A 14120-nucleotide genomic window follows, 5' to 3' on the forward strand; every position below is an offset into this window, starting at 1 on the left:
CTTTCTTCAATTGAAAACAATTCCATTTGTAGTGCCTCTTTTTGCCACAATGATGGCACTCCACATTTTTGCCACGAGACTTGTTGTGCCGTGCTCTATTTTCAGAACTGCCTTTTTGTTGAAATTTGCCTCCAGTGTGCAATGCATTAGAAGACTTGTTTGTTGAATTATTTTGCTTCTTGAGTTCTTCCATTTGTAAAGAACTCTCCACATCAAAATATAACAGTTGAGCATTTGAGTTACTCAAAGCTGTCTTGAAAGTATCCTAACTTTCAAGCAAAGTGCATAGCAAGAAAGTAGCCTTGAACTCATCATCAATATGGAAATCCAAAGCAATCAGCTGACTAAAAATTGAGTTGAACTCGTTTACATGTATGGACATTGCTGTATCTTCTTTCATTCGAAAGTTCATTAACTTTTTCAGCCAATAAACCTTGTTGGCTGCACTTTTCTGAGCATATAATTCTTCAAGCCTTTTGCTACATTGCATATGTTGAATTCAGCTTCTCAATGTTATAGAGCAAGTTGTCTGACACTGAGAGCTCAATGGTAGAGCGTGCAAGCTTATCCAAGTCATCCCACTCGTCTTGTTCTATGTTTGCTGGTTTTATTCTCTTTGTTTTGATGGGCTTCACCTGTTTCTTTTGCACCAAGACATTGTAGCTCTATTTTCAAATTTCACTAAAATGTGAAAGACCCAAAATTTCTCGGGTAAATGTGCAACAAATGTGCAAATTTTAAGTCAAATTGTCTTGTCTTGCGTTGAAGTTCCCAAACTTGGAAAAAGCCTCAAAATTTTGGGTCAAAATTGCACACTATGCTTGTGCATATGAACCCTCGGCAAAGGGGAGAAGGAAAAAATTGCAGAAATTAAAGAAAAATGAAGAAAAAAAAGGCCTATCTTGGTGTTGACCAAGATCCTTCTCCCGTTGGACCTACCTTTGTGTTGCTTGCTTGACCAGCCCGCGACTCCTACCTTCCGTCTGACCTGCACTTTGTATGTTGACCTGTCGCTTGTGACTCTTGCCTTCCATTTGACTAGCGTATCGACCTATGACTCCTGCTTCCGTCTGATCAGCGTGTCGACTGTGCCGTTGCTTGCTTGCCTGCCTCCTTGCGCAACCTGTCAGCTACTCGCTTGTGACAACTGACTAGCTCGTCTGTTCCCCACTTTGATACTAGTTTGTAAGCACTTGCTAGGATTGAGATAGAGTACAATGCTATCTGAGTGTAGAAAGAAGAGTGAGTTGGAGGAGTGAGTGCACGACACAATCAGTATTTGGTATAATGATGAGTGGACGGCTTTAGGTTTAGATAATATTTAAAGTACAAGAGTGTAAGGGTGCATTCATACCCGAACACCGTAAAAGTGCATCTCCTATAGAGGGAGCTCTTGTTGTTTCTTCCCCAAAGGGGTGGCAAGGGAAGAGTAAGAAAATTCAAAATTTCACTTAGACTCAAAATCAATCTAGTAAAACCTAAGGAAACACACAATCATCTCTCTAAACCCGGGTGGTAGAATGCACCTAAGAAAAATTGATATTGTCAATATTGTCAAAAGGCTAGCCATTTTGATGATAAGTGTTGATCAAAGGCTAGAGGCGCACAACCAAAACCCAAGTCCTAGACCTCCACTCCTTAGTTAGGCAACCTCTAGTAGGGCAGAGAGGGTGGTAGCAACCAATTTCAGGGGTAGTGGGGAGGTTAGACTCACACTTCAATCGGTTAGCCATCACAATCGACAACGTTCTCAATGCTAGATGGCTTGTCTGAGTGGTTTGTAGAGGCTCACATCCTATTTGTAGAGAGATTTGAGGATGTGAGTCTCATCCATATCTGCAAGTTGTCTCTTGATAAGGTGATTGCAAAGGCCCACTCGTCATAGCTGAGTACTTCAGCTACTCCTTGGATTGTGGATAGTGGAGCTACTCATTAAATGACCCTTGTTACAGACATTTTCATCTCTTGAGCCCTTGAAGTCGGGATAGTCTGTGTCAGGAACAACTCCTTGGTCAAGATTTAGGCTCATGATCGCATTAGTTTTTCTAGTGACTAGGACTCGGATCGCGCTATTTTCGATGATGTATACTATGTCCCTAGCTTGGATTGAACTTGTTATCTGTTTAGTAGTTTTTACCGGTTGGGACAAGTAGTCTTTTTCACCTCGACCGTAGTCAAGGTCTTTGACTCTCAAACTGGTTTAGTGATTGCTTGTGGTGAGGCACAGTCCAATGGTATGTATCATACGATAGTTTCTTTTCGAGCCGGCAATTGAGGGCTTTAAGTTCCATCGCTTTCAAGTAGCCAATGCACGAGAGCCTACGGACACTAAGCATCTCTGGCATTTTCTCTTTATGGGCTATCAGGTGGATAGATGGGAAAGATCCTTCCATACTTGAAGCTATCTTGAGATATATGCAAAGCTTGTCAAGTTGGAAAACAACATTGTATCCCATTTCCTTTGCAGTCTACACAGAGTTATGGCTCCTTTGAGATTGATTCACATTGATCATCGTGGACCGACATTTATTGAGGCATTAAACATGCTTTATTTCTTTTTGATTGTGGACAATTTCTGTAGATACATATGGACTTACTTTCTCAAGTATAAGTCAAATGCTTTTACATGTTTTTCTTTTTGGGTGCCATTGGTTCATAACAAATTAGATGTCACGTTGGTTACATGAGGAGTGATAGTGGTGGCGAGTTTACCTCCTAGGAGTTCTCTGAGTTTTTGCAGGAGCATGGCAACTCTTGCAAGCTCATCCCTACCAACTCTACCTCATAGAATGGAGTTGTAGAGTATGGGAATTAGACATTCATAAACATGACCCGCTCCATGGTGCTAGTAGTAGAGCTCCTTGATTGTCTATGGGTCAAGGTTGTTAATACCTCGGTGTACATTCTCAACTGATGCTCAACCGCAACTGTCCCTTAGTAGACTTCTTAGGAGGCATTCTTTGGTGTTCAGTTTGTAGTGTCTCTCTTTAGAGTCTTTGGGTGCCGTGTCTACACGTATACTCTTGATGATCACATAGAAAAGCTCATTTTTTAAGTTGATCTCTTGATCTTTGTAGATTACTCCTTTGAAGCAAAAGCCTATCATTTGTTCAATCCTTAGATAAATAAGGTGACCATTAGGAGAGAGAGTTTTTGATGAGAGGAATATAGTGTAGTATTTTGCATTGGACTCTTAAGAAGATTCCTCATCCTACATCATTAGAGAGAGTGCCTATTGAGCTAGGACTTCTTTTCGCTCTTGATTCACTTTCAGATTTTTCCACTCCTAGGCTCTCTTTGCGAGGCCCATTTCCTCGCTGGTATCAACAGACAATGTGGGATTCGAGGATTCTTTCACCAGACTCCACTATGAAGGGTCCTATAAGATTTGCTAGCTTGCACATTAGGCTTCATTTGTATTGCTTTTTACAATTGTTTATATAGTGTATTTTGAATAGTTGGAAGAGGCTCTTTAGCACTCCCAATGGTGAGAGACTAGGGAGAAGGAGCTAGAGAATATGAATCAAAATGAGACTTGGACCTTGGTGGATTGTTCGAGTCACAAGAAAGTCATCAAGATAAAGTGGATTTTTCGAACCAAGCTAAAAGCTAATGGGACTTTAGACAAATACAAGGCTCGTCTTGTAGTGAAAGGGTTTTGACAGAAGCAAGGCATTGACTATGAAGAGATCTTTGCTCCTATTGTGTGGTTGAAATCATTTTATTTGTTGGTTGCACTAGTTGCTCACCACGGTTAGCTGATCTGTTAGATGGATGTCAAAAGTGCATTTTTGAATGGTTATCTAGAGGAGGAAGTCTATGTGGAGCACCCACTTGGGGTTATATAGTATTTCACTGCACCTTACATGTCACATTGGATTACTTGTTTGCGTATTCTGAGATATGTTTGGTGTACCTATCCTTATGGTTTGACATATGGTTTTTGTTTATGTTTGCAAGGCTATATTGATTTAGATTGGGCAGAAAACCTTGATACCTAGAGCTTCTATAGTGGTTAACTCTTTACCTTGGATACGGCTCCCATTTCTTAGTCAACAAGCCATAAACACAAGATGGTGGTGGCTTGCATTGCCGAGGTTGAGTATCGGTGGGCCTTATTTGATGGTACCAGTGAAGCCATCTACTTGAGGAGTTTACCGATGGCGCTTCATTTTCCATGTAACTCTCATACCATGGTCTATTGTGATAACTAGAGTGCCATTGCCCTTGTGGGCAATCCGATCATCACACCATGGACGTGTTATGTGGGAGTTCACTTTTACTTCACCAAGGAGTAGGTTGAGCTAGGTAGTATATGCAAGGGTTTATGTCATCATTTGACAACTATGTAGACATATTGACCAAGGTGGTCGATCGGTTGGTGTTGCAATATATTCTACCTTGGATTGACTTGGGTACACCAACCCCTACTTGTTCACCTTGATGGGGAGAGGTGCAGGCCTTCGCCTTTCCATTCCAGTTTGAGAGGGGACAACTTTATTCTCTTGGTGGTGACAAGATGGATTGACAATCTTTGATTCAAACATTTGATACTTTGTACTTTTGTATTCTCATCCACACTATCAAGTTGATGCGATTGTAAAAGGACATTGGACAAGTGAATAATTTCCTACGAGGGCATTGTCCAGTGGCACCATTTGCATTGCACTTTGCTTGAGCATGTCATCATTGCATTTTCCTTGCATTATCCCACGCATGGCATTTTGTTCTTGTAAACATGTATCTATGCGTGTTTACTCCTTTTCAGTCTTTTAATTGGTCGACTTTGGATCAACACATTCATAGACGTTCTATGGCAGTTCTTTAAGGTAGTTTCCCTTTGCTTTCTTAACTCGTCCATCTTGCTTTTCCTTATCTTTTTTGCCTCTCCACATGCCCACCATATTTGCTTCACCTACCCTTAGCCCATTCATTTGTCATTGACACCCAATAATGCTAGGGTTAGCTCGCTTGTTTTATGAAGATCTTGGGTTTGACCATCTTTTTTGTTAGTCTTCGGTCTATTACTTAATCGACTGTACCCATCCTTTTTACACAAACAATTAAAAAAGAAAAAACTTCATTGTGGTTCCATTTGCCTTTTTAGGACTTCGTAGGCTACTGGCCAGCTGATGAGCACTCTTTGCTCGATACCTTGGCCTCTTTGAGGTGACCACTTCGACTCCCTAGGTAAGATAGCCATCGCCATTTGTAGTTTTGGTAGGCCAATGGGCAGTTGATGTGCATACCCTTTGTTTGATGCCTTGGTTGCTTTGGGGTAGAATGCCTTGGGGTAAAAACAAAAACAAACAACAGTTGGGTTGGCCTTCCTTTCTAGCAAAAATTGGGCCTAAGAGGGGTTGTTGAGCTAAAATATGAATTACATGTTGATTAACCTCTTAAATAGTCCCAAAACATGCTTATTTAATGTAAAACCCTAAAACGGGGAGCGATTTAAGAGAGTTAAGCGGGGAGAGGTTCTAGACTGTTGAGGACCTAAACTTTTAATAAATAGGCACGGTGCCCTTCATTCAGCCTTAATCTCATTTTTGTAGATTACATGCGATAGAGCTTTGCTGTCTATACCTCGTTCATGGAGGATACCTTAGCTGAAGCTCCCATTATCTCCTTCCATAATTAGGCGCTTGCTATTCAACTTTTCCTCATTGTTCAAGATTGTTTCTTGGCCTTTTTTTGTTGCCATCAGCTAGGCAACCTCTTTGCTCTACCCCAGCTGTCATACAGCCTGTCATGTCAGCACACTGCTGCATTTTCAGGCTCCAGCTGCCACTCAGCCTGTTGTGCTTTTTCTTTAGCTGTTGCTACCTTCTCTGTTGGTTGTGTTTGCTGTCTTCTCACGCTTGACAGCTGCATTTGCTGCACACTCTCTTCTTCCTGTCTGGCATAAAATCCGACTTTCCCAGTTGCGTTTGCTGGTGTTTTACACCTTTGGAGGCTGGCATCAGTGTTTCGGGATTCATAAAAGTTGGTAACATCCTAGCAATGGAACCATGAAACTGGCTTGTAGATCTCATCGATAGGGCAGTGATCATAAAATACCTTACACATCAGCAAAAAAATAAAGCACTCACTAAACAGGAGAGCTAGAATGCTCTTGCACGGTAGATGATACATGACAAGCCCCAAAGGTTGGTGTCTCTTTTGGTATTTCTTTGTCATTATTCCAAGCTTATACATATCGTAAGTTATTTGCTGTCACAAACTAGCGCTTTCTTGATGCCAATGATTCGCTCTTGAATCAACCTAGACTTGTTTCCAGTGTTGTGTTCTCAATTGCTAGCACCAACCTTGACCAAATGCATAATAAAGATCTGTCCATTCACTCTCTAACAAGTGTAATGCATTTCAATACATGTTATCGTTAGTTCAAGTGAATTTTAAAAGTGACATTGGAGATGCAAATTTGGTCCTACATTGCCGCGTGCAATAAACAGTGCGTAATTTATGCCAAACTTGGTTTCAAACTGATCGAATCTGCTTTATGAAGCTCATCCTTGGTCATGCATCAATCCCAGTGTTTTGTCTTGACCTTAGCATACCCAATTTGGTGTTAAATCAAGCAAATTCAGATCTACACTTTAGATCTGCATTGTTGCTACAACAAACCAACATTCAATCCATACCCAAAAACAAAGGTCAATTGCTTGGATCCTTGCAATATACATTCCATTAGGTATTACCTTGCATTTTTCTAAATTTTCCCATGCATTTCTCATAATAGAATGATCGTATTTTAGCGATTTCACTTAGCACAATTGATCCATAGGTGCATAATGATCTTGCCACCTTCAATGTCGGCCTCAAATCAACTATAGAGTGTTCAAAAATGCACATGAACACTTCAGCTTGCCAAATTCTAAAAATGACAGCCATTTTTAAGCCCAATTTCACGGAGTATTGCTTAGATAATTGTCTTGCATAGTTTCCATGCAATTCCACATTGTTTCCCTTACAAACCAAGGGAATTTTTTGCGATGAAATTGTGAAAACATCTCTTTCTTCATGATAAAGTTCTCTAGGAAGTGCACTAGGCTTGAGAGCTTAGAGGAGAAAAGAGAATCTTAGCCGGTAGTGCTGTAATAACCTGGGTCTTGTTTTGCTGAGGATTAGGTAAAAACAGTAGTATACCTTGTTGTAAATGGAGTTACAAAGCTGCCCAACGGATTCTCCATGTCGATATGAGAAGATTGGCTACTCTTTACACTCTTGCTAAAAACTGCAAGAAAATATGACTGCCAATGATTGGGATTGACTATAAATAGTTGAGAGGCAACTGGCCGACTGCATCATAATGACGAAAAAAATGCTGGCCAACTTGGATTTGGTGCACATTTCCCCGAGGAAATGTTCGTTGCCAGCAAATAACTGGTCGGCCAATGTGAACAGTGTGAACAGAACCTCTGGTCAGTGAAAAAGAAACACACTAAGCTGGATCTCTCAGACAGCCAGTGTATTAGACTCCAACGAAGCTCACAACCAAGACATGACAGACTGAAATAAGGCAGGCCAATAGATCGCAATGTCTTCTTCACCACCAGAGGTGATAGAAAACACAAGATCTGCTGTCCTTTCTGTAAATGCAAATTCTTCAGCATTCCTACTGCTGTTTTTTTGTAGAACACAAGCCCATGAACGTCCTCCTGTCAAAATGCAGGTCCTGGCTGTTCCCGATTTTTTGTAGAACACTGGCCCACGAGCGTCTTGTCAAAATGCAGGTCATGGCTGCTCTCCTGGTCTGGAAATGCAGCACTTGTCCTCCTGTTCACGGGATCTTCAGCATGCTCCAACAGTCCACAGTTGTGCAGCTCCTCTGCCTGCACTTGAACACTGAAATGCCACTTCTTTGATGTGCAGGAGCTTCTTGTCAGATCTGCACAGGTCCTGTAGCAACTTGCTACTGCTCAGATACCATGTCAGAGTGCAACAGTGCAGAAGCGGATGCATGGATTGAAACAGAAAAGAGGAACTCAGAAAGTGAATGTTGAATACTGATTAAACAAAGGCAGAATATGTAAAAGGTTGTATGGCAGTATCTCTCTCAGAGAACCTCACACTGATTGCCTGGCTGAAACACATGACTACAGGCCATAAATACAGCAATCCCAGAATCAGGTCGGACCTGAAAAATGGGCCAAACCGCTACACAAAATAAAAAAATAATTAAGTAAAATGCGGCACCAAATAACTGGCCACCCTGCTCAGGAACTGATCAACTGCCCTAAACAACTATACAGGAGCTGATCAACATCTAACATAGTCCAAGTAAATCAGTGTCATTTTAACACCTGCCAGAAAACGACATGCTTAAAAGAAATTAGGAAGTACTACTCTAGATGGCTGAGAATGCATAGTTCACCTTTTGAACAATTCTTGGAAAGAAACTGCCTTCAAACAATCAGCCCATCATGCCTGCAGTCATGCAAGTGGAGTAGATTGGCCTCCTGTCAAAAATCAAGCTGGGAAGTGTCACTCGGCACAAAAGAAAATTGATGTGAAAGGTCTGTTGATGATGGCAATGAAAACAGATGAACTTGGGCTACTTCTGATAATGCTTGGATGGCTTTGCTTTGGCCAAATGAAGGTTTGATTTCAGCAAACATGGAGGTTTTGACTGTGGGATGGGTTGTGATAGCCTTTTGATGACTTCAAATGGTTGATTGGAAAAGAAAACTGATATGTAAACTTCAAACAGAGATTATGGGCATTGTGTTTTGCAGAGAATTAGTGAAATGGTCTATAGTTGGCATTGACAACCATTGGTAGATTCATGATGAGTTTATTGAAGAGATATGTGGGGGAGCCATCAGATGAACTAGATCTTGAAGATCACCAGAACTGGATGAGCTGGAAGAGGATCAATGAGTATTATGAAAGGCGAGATTTCAGAAGATACTTGGTAATCCATTGGCATCCTTCAGGGCTGAGTGTCCTTCCGGAATTACTAAATTACTATCACACGCTCGTATCACAGGTCTTTACTATTCTTTATTTCAGTGTGTTCAATCTCTTGTATGCTGATTAGTATCAAATTTATCCTTTTCTATCTGGATTTCCTTGATGGCCTATGTTGTACTCCCGCTTTTCTTCTTGTGACACTTCATTCATATTCCCCCTGCAAAGTTGAGATACAGGTGACCGGCAATGCACTGTATGCTTCATCTTGTTTTTTAAGCTTGCTGAAATGGGGGATTCTTGGTTGCTAATCTTGTGAAGCCAGAACTTTGGCCGATATTGTTTCATCCTGAGCTTGTTTGATCTTTCTTAGCTTTTCACTGACTCTTTACGGTCTATTGCTAATCTTTTGGTAGCTTTCAGCTGCTACTAGCTAACTCAAGAATAGCAAAAGAGGGCTTTGTTAACAGAGGATGGGAAAGAGACTTTCACATCAACCTCTCGAGGTTTATGAGGCCATGTGGATTACATTTTAACACGGAAGGAATAATTCAAAGAAGAAAACTGTCCCCACGCCCCAGCCCTCCCCAACACCACTACCACCACTCCGGTGGGCTGGGTCACTCCAAAACAAAAAGAAAAAGTTAGTCACTGATGTGTTTTGGCTATTCTTGACCTGGGTGATTGTGTTTGTCCTCTTAGGATCCTGGCCTGGGGTTGGGGAGGTAGTGGATGTGTGATCTGTATTGTGTTGTAACTTGTATCCCTGAGCATTTTCACATGCCTGTGATGCTGAATACCTGAAAGAAAGTAGTCTGAATGATTAGCAAAATGTTCTCTGGGACTCCAGACTATTTATGTATTCTTCAAACACTTCAAGGGAGGCTGATGTCCATTAGGCTTACAATGAATTTTGGGACTGCTCAAACTTGTTGATTTGTTCTGTAGGTGCCATATGTACCTGAAGGATTGGAGGCAGTGGTCTTCACTGCAGATGGAGACATGCGACAGGCTTTGAACAATCTTCAGGCAACATACAGTGGCTTTCATTTCGTTAATCAAGAAAATGTTTTCAAGGTGAGCAAGCTTGTTTGTCGAATTACTATGAGCAACTGCTGCAGACTCATAATCTTTACATTGATATCTACCTATGTCCTGTTCACTTTTACTGTGCTGATTTTCAATTGTGACAGAGCACCTTTCTTATCCTGGTGTAAGTAAGAGTATAGTGTTCCTGAATCTGTACTTGATGTGCAGGTTTGTGATCAACCACATCCTCTCCATGTCATCAACATCATTCGTCACACCACAGGGGGCAACATTGATGAAGCTTATTCTGGGCTGAAGCAGTTGTATGATCTTGGTTACTCTGCTTCAGACATAATAACCACCCTTTTTCGTGTTGTGAAGAACTATGAAATGCCTGAATATCTCAAACTGGAGTACATAAAGGCAAGCATATCTGCTCTAGGATGTTTCATGACTATTGACATGGACTATCTTAAGATTAACTGTGTTGAGAAATAAATGACATTTCAGGAAATTGGCTTTGCACATATGCGTATTGCTGATGGTGTTGGGACCCTTCTACAGCTATCTGGGCTTCTGGCAAAGTTGTGCATTATCCGCGAGAAGGCAAAAGCTTAGCATTTTAACAATTACATTAACACCTGGGGGTCAGCTTTTACAATACTTGTAAGGCTATATACATAGTTCTCAAGCTCTTATGAGGTAGGTAGTTAGGTCCTTAGTCTGACTTGCAGGCTTATCTTTTTGCCACCTCCCCTGGTTTTGAGGAAGCCTCACCTCCTTGAAAAGCAGAAAAGCTAAGCCTGTGATATACGAATCTGAAAAGATCTGAAAAACTTGTTGTAATGCTTACAGACAGCGTGTTCAATAGCTTTGTTTAGCTGGTTACATTGAAAAGCACTACAATGTGGATGTAGACCAAGTTCATTTATGAAGATTTTAGAATACTGAGTTTCTTGGTCTTCTGTAAGGCATTTTCAGCTGTGTACACCTTTTCATGGCAAATAAGCAGAGAATATAATTGTAGCAGTCATGTGGTGATTGCAATTGATTGTTGACAATAAATGACATATTGACCATGCTCAAGCAAAGTAAAGAAGCTGTTCAAGGTTAGTGGTGAGGTGTACTGAATGTCTAGTGTGGCCATTATGTGCCATGCCAGTGTGGGCATGTCCATTGTGATGTGGACTTGCTCAATGAGGTGGGGATGGTGCCATTGTGTTCATGGTGGTGCTGATGGTAATCCTTAGTGACAAGATGGTAATGGTGCTAGATGGGGTTGGAAACGCCCCTAGATGAGGCAATGACATTTAAAAATGACAGGAGAAATGCTCATGGAAAGGATTAACTTAACTACGATCGATTTATTTGCACGATAGGACTCATAAAGTTGTACTGTGAAAGACATGTCATTTAAGTTGATTCTATGTTTGTAAAGCACCTTGACTCGGAAGCTTTCAGCCTTGCCTCTTATCAATATTGGTTTTGGATGTAGTGAGCAATAGCAAAGGCTCTCTATAATTGAGTGAACCTTCTAAATTGCTCTACTCTTTCTTGTAGAGATCTTAGAATGTTGCAAATGATGTGCAATATTGGAACATCTGATCTTCATTCACTAGATGCTAGAAATTCGTGATTTTAACTTCATATCAAATCATAATTCTTGCTATTATGTACATGCTTGCAACAAGTTTCCTACAAATCTGAGGTAAAAGACTCGTGACAGCATAAATATTCTCCTTTGATCTCATGATCTTTTGACTTTGCAAAGTCGTAATGTTATCACAATGGATTCTTAAATTCCAGCTTCTTTCTCAATCAAACATGGTTATTGGCAATGCTTCTAGCTTCCTAATGCCATGATTGTCATGGTTTAGATGACCTTAATTATAGAAGTTGCCTTGCAAATTAGGATGGCATGTAGTTTGTGAAGGGGAGGGAGTTCATTCCAATAAGAGCCTTAACTCTATATTTGTAATGGCATGCATGTATGTCAGCCAACCAAGGGCACTTGTTATATGGTGTGCGTTCCAAATTATGCAGTATGTTGGGCTTTTTGCTCAATGACAAGATTGGGGCAGAAACTCTTATTGATTTAAGAGTTTTAAGTATGATAGCTACATTATCTCATTTAGTAGTAATACTACATTTTATTTGATCTGGCACTCATAAATCCACCAAGAGGATAAATATAAGATTAGATGTAGGGTGTAGAGAGCTTACCCCACTCACCTATCTTGTGGTAGTGTTTTTGTTCGCTAGCTCATAGGTAGCCCCATGATTTGAATGTGACACATCTTCATTTACTACTCTAAACTCCAATGTAATCTACATACTTCAAGCTATTCCAAAGGAAGAGGAGAAGAAAATAGCATGAGCAAATGAAGAAGAGCTTCTCCAATGGTCCCTTGCATGCGTGCAGGTACACACACACACACACACACACACACACACACACACACACACACACACACACACACACACACACACGTCAAGCACAGTGGACTATTTGATTGGATCACCCAACTTGCTACCTGACATAAAAAGTTTTGAAATCTCAGATAGACCAATTGGATTAGTAGCAGACCATGCTATTCTAGCTTTCACAATGCAATATGGGCATATACACAAAGCACAGTCACACATACCAAAATTACCACGCTATGATTTTGTGGAAGCGACCTCACACATATACAGCATTACTGTGCGAGATGCATTGAGGGAGCTAGACACACAAGCCTCTCTGGATGAGTTTACAGGATAGTTGGCCGAGATAATACACACTTTAGCAGCATATGCTTTCCCACACACTACACCGTTAGATAAACCTCCACGAGGTAATGCTCCACAGAATGGCTGGTATGATGATGAGTGCAGAGAGACACGAGCACGTTTTCATCGAGAGATGGCACTTGGCATATGTACACATAAGCATGCTCGAACACTCTTCAGACGGTTGGTACGCAAAAAGAAGCAGGAATACCTAAGCAGACTAGAAACAGAAATGTATTCCATGTTCTTGGGGCAGGACAGCAAGAGAGCATGGAAAAAGATGCACGAGAACCATCCACCCCTACAAATTACTAGACCGGATGATTGGCATGGATATGCTTGCACACTCTATGATATTCCTGGCCAAGAGCCTATGCCACTCCCCTCAACCTCAAGACCAGCAAATTGCAGATTTTTCACAGGAAAAAAAGTGAGGAATGCCATATGGAAACTGAAAAATGGAAGAGGCCAAGACCATGAGGGTTTAGTGGTTGAACACTTCACGCATGCCTGTGATATTTTGGCACCAACGCTGGCTCACATCTTTAATAGGGCAGTTTTGAGGGATTTCCAACCTGTTGGTCAGACCATATTATTGTGCCGCTCTTTAAGAGTGGAGACCCCGCGCTACCTAGTAACTACCGAACTATCATGATTGGACACATGCTGGCCAAGATATATGGCTCTATCGTGGAATAAGCATTGAGTGAATGGGCCGAGATGCATGGCTTGAGGTCAAAAGGCCAAGCTGGCTTCAGGAGGGGATATACAACTCTAGACCATATCTTTACATTGAGGGCAATCATCGAAGAAGGCAAGGCATTCAAGAAAAAGATCTATTGCTGTTTTGTGGACTTTCGCAAGGCCTTTGACACAGTGCCACATGCTAGACTCATGAGAAGAATGCAAAACATTGATGTGCCCGTAGAGATACATTGGAGTATCTATGCCCTGTATGAGACAGTGACAGGCAGAGTACGAACACCTGAGGGCATCTCAAATACAGTCAATAGCACCATTGGGGTGAAACAAGGCTGTCCACTTTCACCGACACTTTTTGGGCTGTATATAGATGAAATTTCAGAATATGTGGATAGGAATGGTGGGGCCGGAGCCAGCCTAGCTGGAGTGCTGATACCATTACTACTTTATGCCGATGATATTGTACTTATATCTGACTCACCTGAGGGACTAAATAGACACTTGGATGCATTATCAGCTTTTTGCAGAGATAGAGATCTTAAGGTGAACCTTGGGAAAACTAAAGTTATGGTATTTAACACTTCAGCTGCTTGGGTGACAAGAGCTGAGCACCAGTTTACTTTTGACGGAGAGCCAGTGGAGATGGTTAGGCAGTATGTTTATTTGGGGGTCACATTGAAAGGACCATGGTTCTCTTGGAGAGA

At 41.3% G+C, this 14120-nt stretch overlaps 1 protein-coding gene across 1 annotated transcript in view; it reads left to right on the top strand.

Annotated features, from left to right (window-relative positions):
• RFC2 (replication factor C 2) overlaps positions 1-11297 on the top strand; it is a 30362-nt gene extending 19065 nt beyond the window's left edge. The window contains exons 5-7 of the mRNA XM_087661133.1: positions 9862-9990; positions 10171-10365; positions 10453-11297. Coding sequence (XP_087517259.1) covers positions 9862-9990; positions 10171-10365; positions 10453-10560 — 432 coding nt within the window. The 3' untranslated portion in view covers positions 10561-11297. The remainder of the gene's footprint in view (positions 1-9861; positions 9991-10170; positions 10366-10452) is intronic.
• The last annotated feature ends 2823 nt before the right edge of the window (positions 11298-14120 follow it).

Source organism: Lygodium microphyllum, chromosome 21 (assembly GCF_053477565.2).
Source record: "Lygodium microphyllum isolate KBCC chromosome 21, Lygodium_microphyllum_v1.1.10, whole genome shotgun sequence".
NCBI classification, from domain to species: Eukaryota; Viridiplantae; Streptophyta; class Polypodiopsida; order Schizaeales; family Lygodiaceae; genus Lygodium; species Lygodium microphyllum.